At 41.7% G+C, this 21,980-nt stretch overlaps 1 protein-coding gene across 2 annotated transcripts in view; it reads right to left on the bottom strand.

The window, feature by feature from the left end:
* The window catches only part of DPP6 (dipeptidyl peptidase like 6), a 421,969-nt gene that overhangs the window by 160,747 nt on the left and 239,242 nt on the right, over window positions 1-21,980 (bottom strand). For both annotated transcript variants that reach the window (XM_050915790.1, XM_050915791.1), the window contains exons 2-3: window positions 19,260-19,374; window positions 10,942-11,040 (exon numbers count right to left, since the gene is read on the bottom strand). In XM_050915790.1, coding sequence (XP_050771747.1) covers window positions 10,942-11,040; window positions 19,260-19,374 — 214 coding nt within the window. The remainder of the gene's footprint in view (window positions 1-10,941; window positions 11,041-19,259; window positions 19,375-21,980) is intronic.

The following is a 21,980-nucleotide window of genomic DNA, read 5'->3' on the forward strand; positions in this document are numbered from 1 at the left end:
AGATGGAGAACATTCAAGAAATGACAAGGATGGTCCAAGGCACTGATCAAAGGCCCATCAGGCAAACCAAATAGGACCAAGCTCCCAAGTAAGAAAAAGGAAGCAGTTCCTCATGCAACAGGTCTTAGGCCAGTGAAACTAGTTGACGAAGGACATGGTGGATGGAAGAGGCTCTGGAGGACACTTGGCAAGTGACTTGGAAGAGAAAAACATTTGGGGTTATGTCCTGGTTTCGGCTGGGATAGAGTTAATTTTCTTCTTAGTAGCTGGTACAGTGCTGTGTTTTGGATTTAGTGTGAGAATGATGTTGATAACACGCTGATGTTTTTAGTTGTTGCTAAGTAGCGCTTATCCTCAGTTAAGGATTTTTCAGTTTCCCATGCTCTGCCAGCAAGCAGGTGTGCAAGAAGCTGGGAGGGAGCAGAGCCGGGGCAGCTGACCTGAACTAGCCAAAGGGATATTCCATACCATGGAACATCATGCCCAGTATATAAACGGGGAGGAGTTGGCCGGGAGGGGCGGATCGCTGCTGGGGCATCGGTCAGCAGGTGGTGAGCAATTGCATTGTGCATCATTTGTCTTATCTTGGGTTTTATTTATCTTTTTTTTTGTTATATTCCTTTTCATTATAATTATTATTATTATAATATAATTATTATTATTGTTAGTATTCTATTTTATTTTACTTTAGTTATTAAACTGTTCTTATCTCAACCCATGAGGTTTTTTTTTTTTCTTCCGATCCTCCTCCCCACCCCACTGGGAGCGGGGAGGGGGAAGCAGCTGCGTGGTGCTCAGTTGCTGGCTGGGATTAAACCATGGCAGGTTACTAAATAGAAAAACTACAAGAGGATCTGGTAATTCCCTGACCTAAAATGTACGTGAAGTTTGCTGCCCTCTCACTCATCCTTGTGCATGCACTTATTACCTCTCATGGAAACAGGATTTTGGGCTGGGCAAACCGTTGGTCTCTTCCACTCTTAATTGAATTTTCACTGATGTGAGATTTGTATGTCTACATTTTAAAGTATAATTATATTTCCTTGATCAGTGATAATTATCTCATTCTAAATTTCTTTTAATGAATTATATAAGTCTGGTACTATTTCTTGTAAGGAAAAAAAAAAAGTACTGCTTCTTATACATTCAACAGCTTAATACAGTCAGGAGATCCAAACTCGCCAGAGACTTTCCTTCTTAGATAAGTAAACCTTTGCCTGCTAAATTTTCAGTTACAAATATCTGATATAAAGTTTAATCACCAGAAATACAGTATTTCCCATCTCCAAATTATGAAATTATGGTATCTCAGCATATATTTATTTAATGTTCATTAAAAGCAACAAGTGGAAGAATACATACTGCTTTAATTAATCCTTGGTAAGCACTCCATGTTCAACAAGTGTCCAAGAGCAGTGAAGGAAGCTCAGGGAAAGATAATGAGTTAGGAAAATATGCTTTGCACCAAGTAAAAATCTTCAAGAAGGAATCAAAGTTGGGCTTTGAATCAGAGGCAAAGGAAAAAAACCAACAACTTTATTTTAGTACAAATTCAACCAACCAGGCTGACATTACGACCATCCTTTCAAAGGCTTATCGAAAACAATTTTTGTCACAGCAGTTCCCCCTTCTCCGGGGGCTGGGGACAGCTGGGAGCTCACCGTTACCTGCTTCGCAGGTGTCAACTGGGGAAGCACATCTATCAGTGTCACACTGTACCTCTAGTTGTTCACCTGGATTTTTAACTAACACCTACTGAGAGAACACCTAATCCCTCTCCCAGTTAAACCCCTGTAAAACCAGTGCCTTTTCCTTGGCTCTGAGAGCAGCGGGTGTTGATTTCAAACCACTTTGAACCAGATGAAAAAACCCGGTCCTTTTTTAACTGGATTTTAACTGTTAAGCATGTAGGCAGGACTGCCACGTGCGTTTCTTTTCTTCCAGCAGCAGAAACACTGCTGATGTGAGCCGCATCTTCAAAAGTCTCCCACGGATGCAGCCGCTCTCTGTGGCAGCGTGCTGTTTCCTTCCCATTTCCATTCCTGCCATTCTCTTTTTTTTTTTAATCAAAAGGCTCCCCGCTGTGAACTGGGTGCATTTGCAGTACGTCTGCATGGCTGGCAGGGTAAAAGGACCCAGGACTGAATTTAGCAGCTTTGCACTCGCCACCAGCAACACAGAGCACAGAAACGCCGCTGTGCGCCTTGGTGTGACATAAAGCATGACGATGGGGAGGAGCAAAGAGGGCAGCTTCTACCTAATTCCCACGGATTTTTACCTCAAATCTGCAAACAAATACAACATACAAAGGAGCCCAAGTGGTCCTAGTTTTCACACACCTGTTACAGCTTCAAATTATTCCCCAAAGCTGCTTCTCGCTAGCAGACACAGTCATGGCAGGAGGCACCACCTCGCTTCTGAGTTACCTTGAGAGAAAAGCACTAATTTTAGTGGAGCTGGGCTTGAAAGGGAAACGGGGAATCTGTTTTTGCTAATGGCTATAAAAAGTATAGGAAACCACCTTGCTGGTCCAACATGTGAGAGTATGACCATCACGTTGCCTGTCGGGGGGAAGCCTATTTGTCCTGCTTTGTTTTAAAAAATCAGTGGGAACAGAATTAGGCAGTTACGGGGAGTAGGTGTTAGTAGAACCCAGACAAGAAGGAGAAGTGAAGTCCAAGGACATCTCCTGCTTCTTCCAGCCATCTTTGATTCGTTGATTGTTCCCTTTGATATTATCCTAACAACTGAATGTATTTTCCAGCTCTTCATCTCAGGCCATTAAGCCATTTCTCAGGCAACATCACAGTACTGGCTTCCAGGCTCATTTTCACCCTTTGCACAACTCCAGCTCCTGCTCCTCCTTGTGCACTCCCAAGGTTCTCCCTGCTTGCCTGGGCTTCTCCCCCGAGTGACTCTCAGCCTGTCCCTCCCGTGCAGTATCACGCTGCCAATGCCCTCCTCATCACTCGTTCCCTTTCATCTCACTTCTCCCAGGTGACCTTCGTACCACCGGCCCTGTCCCTGGGCCAGACTCTTCACTCAACCTGGCAAGATGCAGAGACGTAACAAATACAAAGCTCTCTCATTGAACGTCTGAGGCCATTTTTTACTGCATGTGGGTATTTAGATGTTCAGTAGCTACAGCCGTATTTTGATACCTCAAGAGGACATTTGACTCAGAGGCTCAACAGCAGTCAGTGACACACAGGGGAATGATTAGAGTTCAGCAGGCTTTGGAGAAATTAGGTTACCTATGGAGGCTCCTAAATATAGGGTTAGGCACATATGAAAATCTTGACCTCCTCAAGACATCAAACTACTCAAAAAGCTCACAAACAACCCCCCCATTTGACCATTACTTCTGCTTTTCTAGAGCGTGATATTTTTCACAAACAGGACTTTCTCCCTCTAAATTCAGAAGTTGCTGTACACGCCAAAGGATGATTTTCTCAGTCTGACAGCAGCACGTGTGCCCCACCAGCACGCCAGCACTGCAGAGAAGCTGGGCACTGAGGCGCTGCTAAAGCCAAGGTACAGAGCTCCTCCCCAGCTTGCTCCTGCAGACTATATTAATTTTTAAAAGAGCCAAATTGATTTCTCATTTCATTCTCTCTAGCAGTAATGAACAAAACAGCTACATGGCAGAAATGCTCTCCTCCACAGCCTATTACAGTATGTTAAAAAGCCATTAATTCCCAGGTTTTCTGTCTTTAGTGAATAGGTTACTGTCACTACTGAACTTCGGCAATTGCCCAGCAGCTGAAAGGCAGGAGCTGGGCAGCTTCCCTTCAGTGCTCTCAGAGTACAGATACGCAGAAATGTCTGAAGAAGACGATCCAGGATGGGGTCTAAAATCAAAATTATGGTTCAAGTGGTTTAACATTTTCCTCTCTTCTCTCTCATTGTGGCAGTCGTGATAGAGCATGAGCCCTTACCTATTCTGTTTTGGCAACATAGGATGTCACTTCATGAAGGTATTCAGATTAGGAATAGTAACCAACCATCTCTAAAGCACATGGACATTTCCACTGACACCAACACTACCTGAAAGTTCTCTGTGTGCTTTTTTAACTGGCATCCATGTCTTCATCAATCACAACAGAGGGTTTCTGAAGGCCATCCCCAGCAAAATGTCCCCATGGGGGTGTGCAAGCAGCACTGCCACACACTTCCATGAAGTGCTAGACCAGAAGAGCCTCCTTCAGTCCTTCCCCTGTATTTTCCTCTGGACCACACAGCATTTTCCTTTAGTGCCATGTCTTTATCTCAGCATAAGGTCACCCTTACGGCTCCTTAGGGTTGTGGGGCTCTTTGCAATTGGAGTTGGAAGTTCACTGAAACCTTTAACACCGCAAACTGATGTGCTGTGCTCCAGGTAACCTGCTGTGTGTCTTAGAAAGAGTTTCAAGAACGTTTGAAAAGCCAGCGTGCTCACAAAAATATTGCAGAAACAAGCTGCCATGAGGTAGGGTATGAGGTTTGGCACACCAGAATTGGGAGTGGGACAAGTTTTCTTTGAACCGTTAAGACCAGTATAGCCATTCACTTAAGCCTTTTTAACATATATTTAAAACACATTGAAATTAATTAACTAGTGTCTCTGTTTAGCAAGGTGAGCAATGACGAGAATAGAGTAACCCAATTTTCTTTATGCCTTCACCAGATTTACGGTAACAAAACCAACTGTGAGCAGTTTCTAGCTTACATTCAGTTAACACAAGACAGGAACTGGGGCGAGTGTGTGGCCCTCATCTGGCAGCACCTGGCTTCAAGGGTGCTTGCACAGAGGTGTAGCTCCTTCCTAACGCAGACCCCAAACACGCACAAGACTGCAAATGGCACTGCCCAAGGAAGACAACTTTGTTCCTCCGATGACAAACAGAAAGATGAGTTTTTCGTTCATGCCAACAGCCCATCCTTGCCACAGGAAAAGCTCCTGCTGCCTCACAATTCGGATGGTCGCTCGGAAGTGGTCATTCTTTTGGCCCATGGACGAGCAGCCCAGAAAAGCCTACACTCCAGCTAACCGTGTTGTAGCTCTCTAGCAGGGCGATTTTAGTCTTAAGGGCTGTCAAAGCAGCACCCTAACGCAAATCTTTTTCACAATGAAAAATATTAGCACTTACAAAGTTCTTAATATCTATGCAAAGCAAACTATAAATAATTCATTTACTCCACATGCATCTACATCATTTGAAATGCATCAATGCTTTTATCAATACAGTGCAATGGATTTACAGTGTACAGAATAGACTTCAGGGCATTTGGGCTATCCAAGTATTGTTGATCTGAGCATTATTACTAAAGGTAAACTGAAATAAATTACCTCAGTTACTACATGATTTTTTTCAGCATGGTAAATAAAACTTATTAGTTCTAGGTCATTAAATTCAGTATTAGACTTTGAAAGAGCCTAGAGAGTCTATGACATTATTAGTAAAACATGCAACAAAACATATGTGCTTCAGTATTAAAAGAATTACTCTATTATATTTAGATATTAGTGCATTTTTCAGAAGGACTTTTGAGATAAAAGCCTAGCTGCCATTCTCAGATGCGAGCTAGGCACGCAGTGGTTCTGGCTCTCACTGAGTGGCAAGTTTCCAAATAACTGAGCCATTTCTGAAAATGTCATTCAGAGCCTTTTGCTAATTTACCCACTATTCCTCTTCAGACAAGAATAAATACTATTTTGCCAGTGTTGCAGGTGAAGCAAGTGGGCAGGGACCTTTGAGCTTGATTTTCAGATTTTTTTTAAGTCAACTTCCTATGACCCCGAACGCACCCTTTGGTGTCCTGTGCCTCAGTGCTCCTCGCTGCTTGAATATACTGTGCCCTTCATTTCAACCTTTACTCTTCTCACTTGGCTACAACCTCTCTGCAAGGACTGTCTCGCCGTGTCTGGCCAGTGTCTAGCACAAAGAAGATGCACTCCTAGTTGGAGCCTCGAGTCACTACCATACAGCCAAAAATCTTGGCAACAGCCACTGCTACATACACTCTGTCTTGCAAGATGCCAACAGCAAGGCTGGAAAGACATCCTCCGAGAAGTAAGTAATGACCGCACGTTGCATCCAATCAATTGCAATAACCACGGGCTGTATATTACAGGCTGCTATTATGTTTTTCTAACTACCACAGCAGCCAAGTACTTTCGATGTGGGCAAAATGTATTTGTCATTAAGTACAAAGACAGAAGATAAGCATAAGTCTCGACAAGTGGTGTATATGATTCAGTCTCTACCGCTTTTTTTGACATTGGGCACGACGCTGCCTCCCCGTGAAAAAGGAGGACTGCTCCCGAGATGTGAAAGGCCAGGGAAGCCCAAATGGGGGGTCAGATTCACAGCTGATAGGAATCACTGCAGCTCCGTAGGGCCACAAAGACAGCACTCATAACCTGACCGGCTTCTCAGGCCAGGTAATGACTACGAATTAGTGTTTTCAGGACAAATCAGATGACTGAGCTGCTCTTCAGCATGAAATGTTGGTACCCCTCTTTATCCTGGTTTTTGTTCACCATTATGGGAACACTGCAGCATCCCAGCGAGATTTTCAGAAACCTGAGCTAAAATCCTGTGAGAGAGGAATTATAGGAAAAGCCTAGTAATTGTGAGGCCTAATTACGAAGTAATGTGGAGCTTGAGAGCCGACCTGCTAAGCAGTTAGAGACTAGACTAACGAGTGGGCCATCTGTCATCCACGAGAGGGCTAACGAAAGGCCGGCACAGGACGCTCCTGACAGTGTTTGGAGGAGGATATGCAAAGGAGGAAATGTCCAAATACAACATTTAAGATACACAGTACGAAATGAGCTGCTAATTGGAGCTCGTATGCATGCTTACCATATGGACAGCATAATTATAGTTGTACAGTAAAGGCAAGTTCACAGTAAAGGATGATAATAGAACGGCGCAGGGTGCAATGCATCGAGCGATGAGCAGAAGAGCACAGAGGGAGGCATGGGATGGATGGGGCTGCAACAGAGATGCAGTTCGGATTCTTTGCACTTGGATTGCAGAGTAAGGGGATGCCATTTGATCACCAGCACAATCTCAAATTTCCTGTACTACATTGCTGTATATCTACTATATGTCATGGTTTAACCCCAGCCAGCAGCTAAGCACCATGCAGCCGCTCCCTCACTCCCCCCCTGCTCCCAGTGGGATGGGGAGAAGAATCGGGGAAAAAAGGTAAAACTCATGGGTTGAGATAAGAACAGTTTAATAACTAAAGTAAAATAAAATAGAATACTAACAATAATAATAAAATATAATAATAACAATAATAGTAATGAAAAGGAATATAGCCAAAAAAAAAGAAAAAAAAAGAAATAAAACCCAAGAAAAGACAAGTGATGCACAATGCAATTGCTCACCACCTGCTGACCGATGCCCCAGCAGCGATCTGCCCCTTCTGGCCAACTCCCCCCTGTTTATATACTGGACATGACGTTCCATGGTATGGAATACCCCTTTGGCTAGTTCGGGTCAGCTGCCCCGGCTCTGCTCCCTCCCAGCTTCTTGCACACCTGCTTGCTGGCAGAGCATGGGAAACTGAAAAGTCCTTAACTTAGGATAAGCGTTACTTAGCTAGCAACAACTAAAACATCAGAGTGTTATCAACCTTATTCTCACACTAAATCCAAAACACAGCACTGTACCAGCTACTAAGACGGAAATTAACCCTATCCCAGCCAAAACCAGGACACTGTACTATACCATATGTACTGTATTACACTACTATATACTAAGCTGTCCTGAAGGGTAAAACCTTCACAATAAATCCAGTGTTTACTTATGCTACAAGGCAAATGTAAGCGATAGCAGTCCCTGGATGTGGAACTCGAAACAAACTCTGGAGCAGTCAGTTCTGGTCTGTGAATGCGTTGCTCCCATCTGGAGTGCTCTTAACTGAGTCAACAATAGCTGGGGCAGTAGAAGACACTGAAAGCAGCTGGTAATTAAACAAAATATTCTTTCCTCTTCCTAAACCACTGGATAAACATGCAAACTGGAACTTGAAATTACAGGTGGCATCACAGAAATTCTAAGAGGTTCAAAGTTCCATCTTTGGCATATCTTTCACTTACGTAAAATTAATTGCAATTCCAATAAAAAAATTGCAAACATATCCACAAACCAGCCACAAGCTGTGATAGAAAGCTTAGAGAAAGTCTATAATCTTTGCACCGGAAGTATAGTTATGTCAGCTTTGAAATTGGTTCTCTTTTTTTTTTTTTTCTTTTTCCCTAGCTCCTTTGAAATCAATGGAATGACAGAGCTATTGATCATAAATACGTTATTTTTCCACTTGCCCACTGCAAATCAAGAAAATGCTTAAACATCAGCTCATCCCATCAATTTCAGTGAGCTTTCAGCATATTTTTAAGTGCCATCCTGAATAGAAATACTTTTGGGTTTTTTTCTTTTTTTTTAATTTTTATTTTAACAGTTGCTCTAAGACTCATTCAAGTCAAAGGAAAGCCCTTGCTCCTTCAGAGGGTGTGAATCAGCCCCTCCTTTACTGGGAAGAACACAGGTATTTTACTGACTGAACTATTTTGGAAGCAAATCCCTCACATGATTCAAATACTCCTAAACATGCAACACGCTTCATCTTTGGCGAGCCTACCAAACTCCTGTCTTCTGCAATAACAAAGAGGGAAAGGAAGGAAATAGAGCTTTGAAGAGTCAAGAGGACTGAAAGTTGCAGATCTCTGAATGACCGTGATATTTTGCTATACAATTAACAGGAGAAGAATGGGAAGAAGGATAGACAACAGCCACCTATATTTTAACAATTGTGCGGATTCCCCATAAAAAATAAACTCATTTTGTGAGTTGACATGCAATTTTAAGCATGCAATTTTTAAATATGCAATTTTTCTACTAAGGCATTCCAGCATTCGTTATATTAAGTTGTATTAGTTTGGCTTAGGCATTTTCAGAGTCTTTCACTTGCATTTTAAAAACTGAGAATAAGAGACCAATAGGAATGTGTGCCGGGGAATCGGGCTACTGGTCTTTCATCTTGCTTATCAGGGACCTTAATCAAGATTTCACCACTTAGTCAGCTAGAGAAAGCTGTGAAAAGCAACTATGATGCAGAAAAGTAATTAGTGTTGTAAAATGGCTTTGGGTCCTTGGATGAATGACGTTGCAGATTAGTGTCTTGCCCTTAAATGTGAAGTCACCCTTGGGTAAATCTACAGAATATCTATTGGCTTCATAAAATTTCTCTAGACGTATTAAAACCAGTATCAGTGGTATTAGTAGCACAGCAACAGAACAAGTCCTTCTAAAATATCTATGCATGTTTGCACAATACTACTTTGTGCTTTGTTCTTTACAGAAACAATATTTTAGTAATTTCAGATCAGGCCAGACATGTTAAGTTGTGCTGGAATCAGTGAGAGTACACAGAGTAGGGAGATGGAGTTTAAAACATGTCAAGATTGGAGTCTTAATAAAAGTGTCTAAGGCATCAGTATGTGATCATAATTGGAAAAGCATGGGAAATATTGTTTTTTCTCAGAAGACTTCAGTTTTGTGGAAAATATGCCTTACATCCATGTAAAGCTATACTCATCAGAGGGGGGATGTTATACATAGCTCCATGGAAATACTTCATTCTCTGTTCCTGCAAAAGTTTATATTTAATTCATTATCATTCCCTCGTACTCTAGCAAATAAAGAAAATAGCAGTAAAGTTCTCAATAAAACACTTCTTCCTTCATTAGGGCCATTAGGGATATAAGTGTTAAAAAAAGGATGCTAGAAAAATAATTCTGAACCGCAATGCAGCTAATATTTCCATTATCGTTGCTCCTAGAGAGTGGTTATGGGGCGCAGCGTTGCCCCAGATTATGCAACCTGAAAAGAGCTCCTGCCCATCAGCAGGTGTGTTTGTGAAGGTGCGTATCGTCTGCAATTGCCCTCCCCTGTAGTGAATTGGTGGGAGAAGTTGGAGACAGCTGTGCTGAGGGCAGCTGGGGAACGTGTTAATTCAGTACTACACTTTAACACGCTCTTTTTTCATTACAGGTATTAAAATTGTTCCCAATGGGCATAACAGACAAGGAAAGGCAAACATGAGGAAGGATTCGATCCAGTTCCCCATTAAATTCAAAAGAAAAACTAATAACTTCAGTGATGATAGGAGTTGGACTGGAACCTACATGAACAGCATACCACAAATCATTTTATTCTCGCCAAAGCTTGTTCTGACTGCAGCAATTTCCAGTGAGAGCTGGAATCTACATCCCCCAAAACAGCTCTACTCCAGCAAATACTACATGCATTAATTCAAGAATTATTTGGTTTTCCCCTGACTAGAAAGTGTAAGGCAGCAGAGGATAAAAAGAGCACATGGCTTGCGTGCAAGCGCCAGCCCAGCTGCTGCTGGACCACTGTCTGCCTGTTGCTTAGCAATGTTTCACCTCTCTGCCAGAAAAAAACATTTCGATGTGGGAATAGAAACCTGAAGTTTTGTTTATGGTAAAATAATGACTGTGATAGTGCTCCAACCACTTCTTCCAAACATGTGCTACATCACCTACTGAATGCTGGAAGCTTTTTGGGACAAAGGCTGCGGTTTTCAATGCCTAACTATGAGCCCACTGGAGAGCCTTAAATAAAAAATTATAATAACAGAGCAGTGGTGTTTGCATTTTTATCAGGAGGAAAGCTGGAATAGGAATTGGAGGATTGAATTTTTGGGCATGGTTCCGGGCAATCAGTTCTAGCTGCCCTTGCTTGAGCAGGGAGTTGGACAAGATGATCTCCTGAGGTCTCTTCCAACCTCAACCACTCCTTGATTCTGTAACTTCAGGAGCAAAGTAAAGAATAAGAGGAATAAAGAAGGAAATAAAAAAGAGATGCCCAGAGAGCAAGGAAGCAAAGCAAAGACACTGTGACACATTCATGCCTCACTCACCAGTTATCCATTTAGCCTCTGGGTCATGAATTTTGAAATCATCACTGAAGAGATCTTCCACTGTTATCTTCTTCTTCTGAGACAAGCTGTTATCTTCAACTGTAAAACATTCGAAAACAAACTGCCATTACTTCAGCTTTGAAATGTATCTGAAAGTACAGCAACTGTGAATAGTGCCATCATATCTCATTCGGAAATGGTCCACATTAAGCTTTCTGTCACACATAAGCCCCTTCCCATTGTCAGTGTTATAAAAGGATCATCTAGTGGTTCACAAACAGAAACCTCCTGGTTATTTACGCCTGGATTCAGCAACTACAAAAAGACCAAGATATGGTCCAAAACACACATTGTCAGACATAACCTGATCAAAAAAGATCTTAAAGGTCATGAAAACACACCTATAGACGTCATAGTGCTATATAATGCTGACTATTCCAAAGAATATTAAAGCTACTTAATACTAGGACTATTCTGAAACCATCAGCTAAATTTTAAAAAAGTAATTAAAAGTGACCAGGTTTTTATAGCATGTATTTTTATTTCCTTAAAAACTGTCATGCAAAACCACAGTTGGAAAGGTATTTAACCTTATGAGGGCTCATACAGATTACTTCAGGAATTCACAAAAGATTTTCCATGGGAATCAGACACTTGGCTGCAGAAATATTTTTCAAAAATCTATGAGACATAACCCTAAATCCTTAGGTGTTGCATAGCTGGCCCATACTAGTTTTCATTTTTAGTGAAAAGATATACAGTTTCATTTGCAAACATGGAAATCTGGCCAGCTTTTACATTGAAGAACCAGACTGCCAGTTTAAGACACTGTAAGATCAACTTGTAATAAACAGTGTCCTTCATTTAGTTCATTCTTCCTAACTCTATATCACTCTACTTTCCCCACAAAGAAATATTCACTGGATGTCTGACTCCGCTGTCCTTCATGCAGTCCTCTCCACGTTTCTCGTGATTCAGTCAGAGATTGACAACAGACTTCTGACACAAAGCACAATCTGAAGAAAATGCAGAACTGATTTCCTTCTGCGTGTCTATTATTGTTACAAGGAAATCTGTCTCATGTAGGATGTCACCAAGACTAAACACACATGAGTCCAACTGAATAAAACCAAGGCACAAATTTAACCACTTGAAGTTTGCCGCAGCTAGCAGCTTCTCCTGTGCCAAAATTATACCTTCTCATTTCTCTCACCACTTATCTGCTATGTAACAATTCTCATAAATACACCACAGAGGGTCCTGGGCCTGTAACTGAAGCGTTTATGTTGAATCAATGGATTCTTGGGCCTTACAGATGAAGAATATATATATATATTACATCACAGAACTCTATAGTGGGTACTTAGTTAATATGAAAATGGATTTTAATTTTCTCAAAGCTGAAATTTTTAGAGAAAAACTAAACCCAACAATTTTAATTAATATATTCCTTCTTTTTTTTTTCCCTGAAAGTAATTTTTTTTGTTATGACAAGCAGTCACCTTCTATGAATAATTTGTTTTCAACATTCAATTTTTTTCTGAAAAAATATTTTCATGGAAACCTTTCAGTCAGCTTTAAACACATTTGCTCTTTAAAGGAACACGTGAGGCCACATTCTGAGTATTTCCACAGCAGGGATGTGTGCTTCAGCATCTCTCCTCACTACAGCATCCTCATGCCTGAGGTCTATTGGTATCATGCAGCCCTAGCTATCTTTAACATTGTTTAGTACTAAACTTCTTACACTGAGCACACGTGATTAGAAAGAGTGGAATCAGACTGAAGCCATTTATTGGAGGAAAAAAGTCTTCTTTACTACACTAAATTGAAGCCCCTGAGCTACCTGAGACCACTGAAAATTACCTATGAACAATGTTTTGTTCCACTAAAAGCTGTTTCAATACAAACTATCTTTTTTACTGAATTAAATTATATTCTTCAATTTTCATATTTTTTCCAAGTCTGAGGTTTCAATCACACTGCTCAATGTGGCTTCCAAATACCAAGACACATTAATACAAGTCCTCAGCCAAATCCCTCTGCGTGACAGCATTATGTCAAGTTCTTCTCCGTAATTTTATTTGTTAAAATGGAAAATATAGGTCAGAGGAACTCCAGGAAACTGTTCCAGTTAGTTCCCACCATGGTGCAAGGCCCCAGTACTGGATACCCAGGGAGATCAGGTGGTGCAGAGCAAGGGGTCGGAGCCCACATACAGCCCTGAGCTTACGGCTGTTTCAGGCACCACTTCCCAAATGCCACCCTGAGGAACACGGACACCCTCTTCCCCACCATGAGGGCGTAAGGACAGGCACAAGCAAACCTCTATCCTGGAGATTTGGGAAGGGGCAGAGGGGGAAGCCCTTCTCATTCCCTCTTTCTGTGCAGGATGGAGACAGCCTGTCGGGGAGCTGCACCACCTCCATACTTTCACAGCACTTCAAACTCCTCATAAAGGACAGCAGGAAGAGGGAGAGGTAGCAACTGAAGCATGCACACCCAGGAGCCTCCCTAAGGCACGTTGTTGAGATTCCCTTACTGTGCCCTGCAGTGGGCTGTAATAGCTGCTATAGGTCCTATAATGAACCTATAATGCCTGCTCCATTCCTCTGGCCCCAACAAGACATTTATGGAGGAAGAAATGCCATTGCGGGTATCAGGTAGCCCACCCTGTCCTGAGCAGCAGTCTCTGAGCATGCCTTAGAGCGTCTAAGCCAGCTGGTGGACACAAGTTGTGTCCACACCCAACTGCAGAGACCTTGAGGCCTCCTTGGGTTTGTGGAAGGGGAGGATCAAGCATGTGCCACCACCTTTTTTGCACTCATGTCCCCTGCCCCCAGCAGACCCAGATGGCAGCTGCCAACCAGGGCCTGACAGCACAGCAGCATGGCAGCAGTGCGGGTGGCACAAGGACTTGTGATTGGAGTGCCAAGTCAGAAACCCACCATCCAAACAGCAAAGTTACTTGCTGAGAGAACCAAGTGAAAACCATCTCCGTTTTATTTTTGATTCAATGTTAAAGGCATGATGGGAACCCTGCATTGGTTTATCTGTCATCATTTGGGTTCATTTGTCTGCACCTCATCCTTGAAGTCAGAGCACCCAAAAGGACATGGGTTGAACTGATAAAACTTTGCTCTCTAGAACACAAACAGAACAAAGATCCTCCGGAAACCCAGAAAACTCAAACAGAAAAGGGCTATGAGCTGACCTCCCTGCCTGTTTTGCCTCTGCAGTACCAATCTTTTCTTTCAAGCTTCCTCTCAACTCCAGCAATGCTCAGAGGCTGCTTGATGGCTCAGAAGGTTTCAGTCACCTTTGGGTGCCCACCTTTCTTTCTGTCATCCCTGGGGCTCAGCTCACACACCTCCTGGGCTATTGTGCATTGCAAGCACGTGGGTGAGTGTGTGTCCGTGAATGTCCACCTCTCCGTGGCCAGCACGCCAGGAGCTCCCTTCCCACCTCAGCATACCTGCTCGATCCCTGGGCAGACCTAATTGCTCTTTTCCCCCAGACGACCAATCTGTACCCAAAAGGCAGTGGCCAGACAAGGCAAACAGGCAGCCTTTCTCCCTTCTGTAAAATCCCACTTTTTTTTAATGGCATATAATACACATTTATATATAACAACTGTGAACAAATTACACTCCTGCACAGCTAGTCACAAGATATTTCCTTGCTCTTCCCAACTAGCAAAAGTCATACATGGTTTTCTAGGTGATGCATTTGGCAGTCTGACAGCATGCTGTGAATTAATGCTATGCAATGACTACCTCGGTACCATCTCTGAAAAATGTTTCCTATGAATTTTGTAAAAATTTTAATGTGGAGTTGGGTGTACTTCCTTTTTTTCAGCTAAAGGTCAGATTTGAAAGGAGCAAACTTGATGTATATCTCCAGAAAGCTTTAAATATCAGGAACAGATGTGCAAAAGGTCTTTGTTTGCCTCCATTTCCAAACAGAGGGGACTAGAAAGCAGCCACTTCCTAAGCAAAATGTCTAATGGAATTTGGGGAAGGTTTTTTTAACCAAAATTTCCATAGGACTGGGTCCTCTCTTCAGCTTTGATATGTGTGTGTGTGTGCACGCATGCACACACACATGCATATCCATAAACTTTTGCATGTCTTTATATAAATACGCAAACAACACTGCTAGGACGGGACCCATGCAGGTGCCATATGCGGCGACAAGTGAGCAACTGCCAGTTAGGAAAGGCTCAGTCCCACACTTTTATCATTTGTATAAACAGCTTCACATTTTTCGAAGTTGGGTGGAATGGCAGGACTCACACATACGTGAAATCAGAGTCCCCCAGTGTAGGCAATTGTGTGCATGCAGTGTACTATAGTGTAATTAAATACAAAATTTCACCAGTTACAGCTTCTTTTGAGAATGTTGTTCTAGAATACCAAAGGATATACAAATCATAGAAATGTTGAAATTTTATTAGGATTTTATAAAATAAGACCTAAGCGTTAGCTAGCAATAAAGCACAGCTACTGTACTTACGATGCCTGCTGAATGCAAAGAGCACCGTTCCCAGTTTATGAGCTAATCTTAAAGCAGGGTGAGTGTCCTGCCTCTAAGAAACCCAGACCAGTAGGGATTTCAGCCTTTCTGCAGCTGAATCCAGAGCTAAAACCTTCTTTAAAGGTTTGGGCTGACTTGCAAAAGAATCTGGAAGAGATTTAAAAATCCCCTTTTTCCTCAATTATTAAATACCTTAATCATTATCTGTTCTGCTAAGCAAACCTTCCCCATTCCTCACTCTACCCCTTACTTTTGGTTTTGCAGGAGACTACCCAGGAGACTACCCCAACTTTCACAGTATTGGGAAATACCACCATCATGATGCAAGTTATGGGTCCAGTTAACCACTTTTCTTTGTCTGAACATGGACTACGAGACTGGATGCTGCAGTCTATCCCATATATGTCCCAATTCTCTGTAGGCATTGCATGATGTTCAGCACTGGGTTTAGAGCACCTCTGCATTGCATGCCTTGGTATTGCACTGCAAAACAGGCCTTCAAACCAACAGCAAAATACTTAGAGAAGAATGGTTTCCCAGCCAGGGAGAGGGCTATGATAGACAGGAACGAGTAAGGAATTCAGAGGTAAAATGCAAAAGGTTATTTGTAGTAGTATGACAGTGTCAGGCAGGACTCCAACATTATCATCAGAAAGAAGACTTAAAAATATTTGAAGTTTTCTCAAGCATTGTGCTCTGCCCATGCCAGACTGCGTCACCCACTTGAGATATTTCCAGTGAAGAGAGTTTTTTTGTTTGTTTGTTTGTTTTTTCTGATGCCACCCTCACATTTGGCAGCACCTTCCCACGAACATCCACAAAACTGCTTCTCCTCCTTCCTTCACTGTCCTCCTGCCCCTTCCTTGTCTCTTGTTCAAATATCCATCACTTATTTTTCAGTTTGGCTACCAAAGGGTAAACATTTCTTCTTCCAGTGAACTTTTTTATGGCAGGAAAATGCAGACTCTGCTTCTCCTTTTGGACAGGCTCCTCCATCTTCCCTCACTCCTACCTTATTGGGAAGTGCTAACCCCAGTCAGAATTAGCAATGTAATACTGTCTATGTTTGTCAAGCCACCCTCAATTCTCACTTAGCACTGGCTGGTGGGAAATGCCTGTGAAATGAGCCTCCTGTTACCCTCTGCCATAGTGCGTCCTCGTAACAAGCTCCAGGGCAGTGGCTCAAGAGAAGACAAACTCGGCTGCTGCCAAGCCACAGCAGCAACCTAAGCTGTCTATCTAATTTTACCCTTGGCAGAGTCTCACCGTGAAGCAGTCTGGATCCATAATAAAAACAGAAGCAATACTGAGTTCAGAGTTTTTGTATTTTCACATAGGACACAGTTCTGAAACACCAACGGGGAAAAAATAACCCAAACCCAGTTTACCAGCAAATCAAGTAATTAGAAATCTCAAAAAACACGAATGGAAATTTTAGCATGGAAAATGACTTTGCATATTCCTAAGTTTTAAGCATGAAGAGTCTCTCAATGGTGCTATTTGGAGTTGTTGTTAAGTACATACCAATAACTGTGTGATTTATATGTATACGTGTGTGCATACATATCCCAAACAGAAAATGTCTTTGTGTATGCATATACAAACATAAACACACAAATACACTTATGAATTTTATTTATAAATGAATGCGGGTATTTCACATTCCCACTTCATACTATGTAAAATAGAAGGTCATCATAATAACCCATATTTACTTGTGTCTTCCTAAATTAGAGAACATTAACTACAGGGTCTCAATGCTCAGTACACCTCTTCTGTCTAGGCATTTACCTGGACAACAGCACTGCAGTATCTATAGTCATAATAGTCATTAGTGGATTTTATGTGTGATTTTCTCTATGGAGAAGTGGGAGTAGGGTTCAGGAGAAGTCCTACAAGAGGTCTATAGTGGAGCCCAGAACTAAAACCAGAGCTGTTAAATCCTCACCAGATATCATTCTGACCATCCTTATAAAGAAATCATTATTACAGGTGGTCTTGTAAAAGGAAAGACTTGTGACTTCGACTGTATTTAGGACTGTACAGGTATGTTTATGCTTCTCCCCATGTATCCATCTATATGGAATCCTGCTCTTCGATGGAAGTGGTACCCGTGGTCTCATCTATGCAGTGCGAGGCACTGACAGCTTCTTGAGGCCCACAGGTATGGGTTTAGAAATATAGGCTTCAGTGTGCGTTTTTGAAAAGTCTGGGACTGCACTTCTGTAAAACAGAAGGCGACATTTCCATACCTAATGGGTAAGCGATGATATTTTTCACTGCAAATAAGTGGTGCCTGATGCGAGCACAGTCCACAGACCATGCCCCAAAACATCTCAGAGATAAACTGCACTGTCCAAAGGTGTTAAATATGAACCCTAGCAAAAGTAATTTAAAAAATGATCCTTAATGAAGTTTAACCTTAATTAATTTAATTACTTAATTACTCTGGCATGACCATGTGCACATTTACATTGAAAACTTCAGGATAGCATGAAATAAACTGAACATGGCATGATGATAAATAACCAAAAGGACAACGTAGTGATTGTTTCACTCGTTTTCAAACTAACTCAGTGCAGTCCTGTATTTCTTGACTTATCACTGTCTCCAGTCTACCATACAGCAGGACTGTGGGTTTAGAATTGTGTCAGGGAAGATAGCCCTGCAGATAGCCCAGATAGAACTGCATGTCAGTTCACACGCTACGTGCTAGAAATTTCTGCCACACAACTTCCATCTTGTTTTTCCACTTCACCGTCCTGTGCTCTTCCATGTCCTATGGTTTCATTTCTCCCTTGCCTGCATTCTCCTCCTCAGCTCTGTGCTCTCTGTCCTGCTGTCCCCTAGAATCACTCGCATGTACTCATCCAAGAAGGAGCCCCTTTTCTTCTCCTCTGCGTTCCTCTGCAGGGGACCTGCTGCCTTCTCCCATGTTTTGTAGCCCCTCACCCTTTCTGACACTGAATTCTCTTTTCTGTGTCATCTCTCATTTGTTTGTCTTTTTGTATTCAGATCACAATCTTCTCAGAGCCATGAAAGCGCATTATTTCTGCTCCGTAAGTAGGCATGGAAATTTACAGGGCGGTATAAATATGTAATAATCAATAATCATAATGATACCACATTAAAATTCAAGCCTACAACCTCAGCAGCTACTGTAAAAGAAGTAATTTACAGAGGTTATGTGCACAGAACTTTGCTGAAACTTGGTAAGGGGTTTAACTTAAAGAAGCCCTTATTGGGAAGTTACTAATGTGGTTAAGTGCTATCATCTGGCACATAGTTATCTGGAATTGCTTTGTAAAGCTGAAACACTATGGTCTGATCTAAAAACCAGTCCAGCTGAAGGGAATGGAATTTAGGTGCCTAAGCATAGGCATCCAGTGCCATTTTAGATGGTCTGTGATATGCCATCCAACTGGCAGTTGCTGCTCCATGTGGGCATGAACTTCAGGAATTCCTGTTTCCTAACTGACTGCCCTATGTAGACGTCTCTCATACCTTGGCAAATCTAAAATGACACTCTCCATCTATGTTTAGGCAACCAAGTTTCACCCTTGTACCTTCAGCTCAGTGGCCTCGATCTTTGAATCGAAATGTAAAAGTCTAAAACAATCTACCTAAAAATGGCCTGGAACTCAGCATCACATCAAGACAAAGAACAGGAAGGATGATTCCTTTGATGTTGACTTTGCAGTCAGTTTGCAATCCCTTTACCCTTGGAAGTGTAAAATTACAGAATAAAAACAGAATGGAAGTGAGTTAAAGGTTATAAATACCTGGTGTCAGGAGTATAACAGAGGTGACAATCAGGGAGCAGATAACGAGAATAACAAGTAAGGCAATTGCAATTCCTTTCCAGTTTCTTTGTGGAGGATTACTCCCCACCAGCTCCTAGAAACATCAAAAGGAAAGCAAACACTTAGAAAAGGCACTAAGACAAGGAAACAAACAGCAGAATCCAAACAGCAATGTATTTCCGCAGAACCACACCATGTACCCTGCAACCATGGTGGGTGAAGCCCGTAAGCCAAATACAATTCATGTCATTATAATATGTTGTGGTATTAATTGAATTCATTCCAAGCCAGATTATACAATGAATAAATGCAATGCACCCATAGGATGCTCGGTAGTGTAACCCACACTTCCCACTGCCTCTTCACATATGGGCACCAGTCGCCCACACCAGCACTCATCGAAACTCGCTTATCAAAAGCCAGTTTCCTACCAACCCTCATTAAGTCTGGGAAAAAAGAGCTTTACGGTAACTTTCAAGAGACTTTTATAATAAGATGCCAGAGAAGAATACAGGAAGATAAATAATTCACAGGGGTGTGTATGGAGATGAAAATCAATAAGGATATCCCCATGGTGAACTTTTCTGCCTTCCCAGAAAACATCACATCTCCTCAGGCCACCTTGCATGCATTTCTAGGTTGGTAGGTCTAAGGACATGAAGACAGGCTTCACGTCTAGCATATACATTAATTTTAATCAAGTCCTTAAAACTTTAGAATAAAAGCTCCATCACTATTCACTGATCAGCTTTGACTTCACTGTGGTTGTACCATATGTTCCGTCTATGATGTATACAGCACCCCTGCTCTTGAGACTGAGGTTTGTATGAAGTGCTGTGTTCGCATTCACAAAATCTTAAATATTTATTGCACTTTATCCCTTGTATGCTTTTTGCTGGATTCCCCTTAGCATTGTGCATTAAATGTGATTTCATGCACGCATTGAAGCATCCCCAGGAACTGTACGAAATATCAGTGCACTCCGCTTTCCTGGAAAGCTGAATTCACTCAAGGGATCTGGCCTCTACAGCCAGAACAACTCTGGATGCTCCTCCTCCTTGTCAACCTCACCAATTTAGAATCTTTGCCTCATTTCCTTTGTTATGAAGGATGGTGTGTCTAAGACAGACCTGCTGGTACTTCTTTAAACGATTCTTCTTTTTTTCTTTTTTTACTTTTTCAGGAAAACAAAAAAGCTATGTAATAGACTATGTTCTTCTGTAATGCAGAGAGTTTATTTCACTTATTGTAGCTTTTTCTTGTACACAGCAATATGACCTGAACAGGGAGGTCAGGCAAACCTCATAGTTTTAACTTCAGAAAAACCTCAAAAATATTTTTCAACTTTTTCCATATTGAGAATCCATTTCACAGAAAAAGGTAATGTTGAGACTCTCTTCCTATATGTTTGAGGATCTATCCATTACAAAGGCTATAAGTCTGCAATGGAAAGCCAGGTTTGAGGCATTAAACATCTGAGGTGACATCTGTATTTCATTATTTATTCTAGTTCTGAAAAGATGTGATGGTTCTCTTCCTTCTGGCAAAGAGGAGTAGAGGTTAGCACCCCCTCCCCTCCTTGCCTTCCCCTCCTTTGCACTTGGCTTTCTATTTGAAATGAAAAATAATTGGAAGGAACAAATGTATAGTTTATTATTCGTACTGGAGAAAAATCTGAAAAGTAGGTCAGGAGCTTTGAGAAATGCACTTTTGCCAACAAGCAAACAGAAAGAATATAAATTCTTGCATTTTTATAATGTCTTCATCCTAAACATGAATAAAAATGTTAATTAATTTAGTCTTCTAATGCCTTTTTTAGGAAACTGTTACAGTCCCCATTTTTCAAGTGATACAAATAGGCTCAAAAGAGAGTCTGTGACTTTCCCAGGGTCACACACAAATTGAGAAATAAAGCCAGGAAAAGAATCCAGGGCTTCTTAGTAAGTGGCAGAAATATTCTTCCCTTCACAGCAGGGCACAGTGGGACCTAGAGGGATGACAGCAGAACTGGGGAGAAGCAGCTGGGAAACCACAGTGCTTCTACTCAGCCAAGCCCTAACAGTGTCTAACGACAGAGGTAAGACGCAGACAGCATTACAGGACTGATGGCAACAGTCACATTCCTGAAAATAATCTAACAGCCCTCTCCCCCCTGAATGGTCAGAAGTTTTCAAACTGAAAAAAATAGTTCATGGACTTGAATTAGTCCTACAAACCCAGATGTAGTTCAAAAGCTTAATAAAATCTTGCATTAAGTGAGGTTTCCCCATCCATGGGTCCCAGTATGATAGAAATCCACACACGTGCTCTAAGCTTTCAGGATATCAATACTTCCACTAAATCCATTATCATATCATAATCCCATTAATTTTTCAGTCATCCAATCAATATTTGAGCAAAATCACAACAAAAAAGAGTGGGAATTTCTAGAGTATCAAGCGGAGGAAAACTACTCATAAACAAAACTTCAGTTTTAATACACTGCAAGGAAGCAGAAAGCAATGTTTTCACTTCATTTTCAAAATTCCATCAGGAAATTTCCCCTGATAAAAAGCAAGAAGAGATAAATGACATTTCAAAGAAAGATAAACAGCTTTATTCAGCACAGGATTGGTAAGCAGCTTTTTTGTTCTTCTCAGTCATTTGAAGTCTTTTTCAATGGAATCACCTGTACTAAATCTGCTGCACACACATCGTACC

Source organism: Gymnogyps californianus, chromosome 2 (genome assembly GCF_018139145.2).
Source record: "Gymnogyps californianus isolate 813 chromosome 2, ASM1813914v2, whole genome shotgun sequence".
Classification (NCBI taxonomy): Eukaryota; Metazoa; Chordata; class Aves; order Accipitriformes; family Cathartidae; genus Gymnogyps; species Gymnogyps californianus.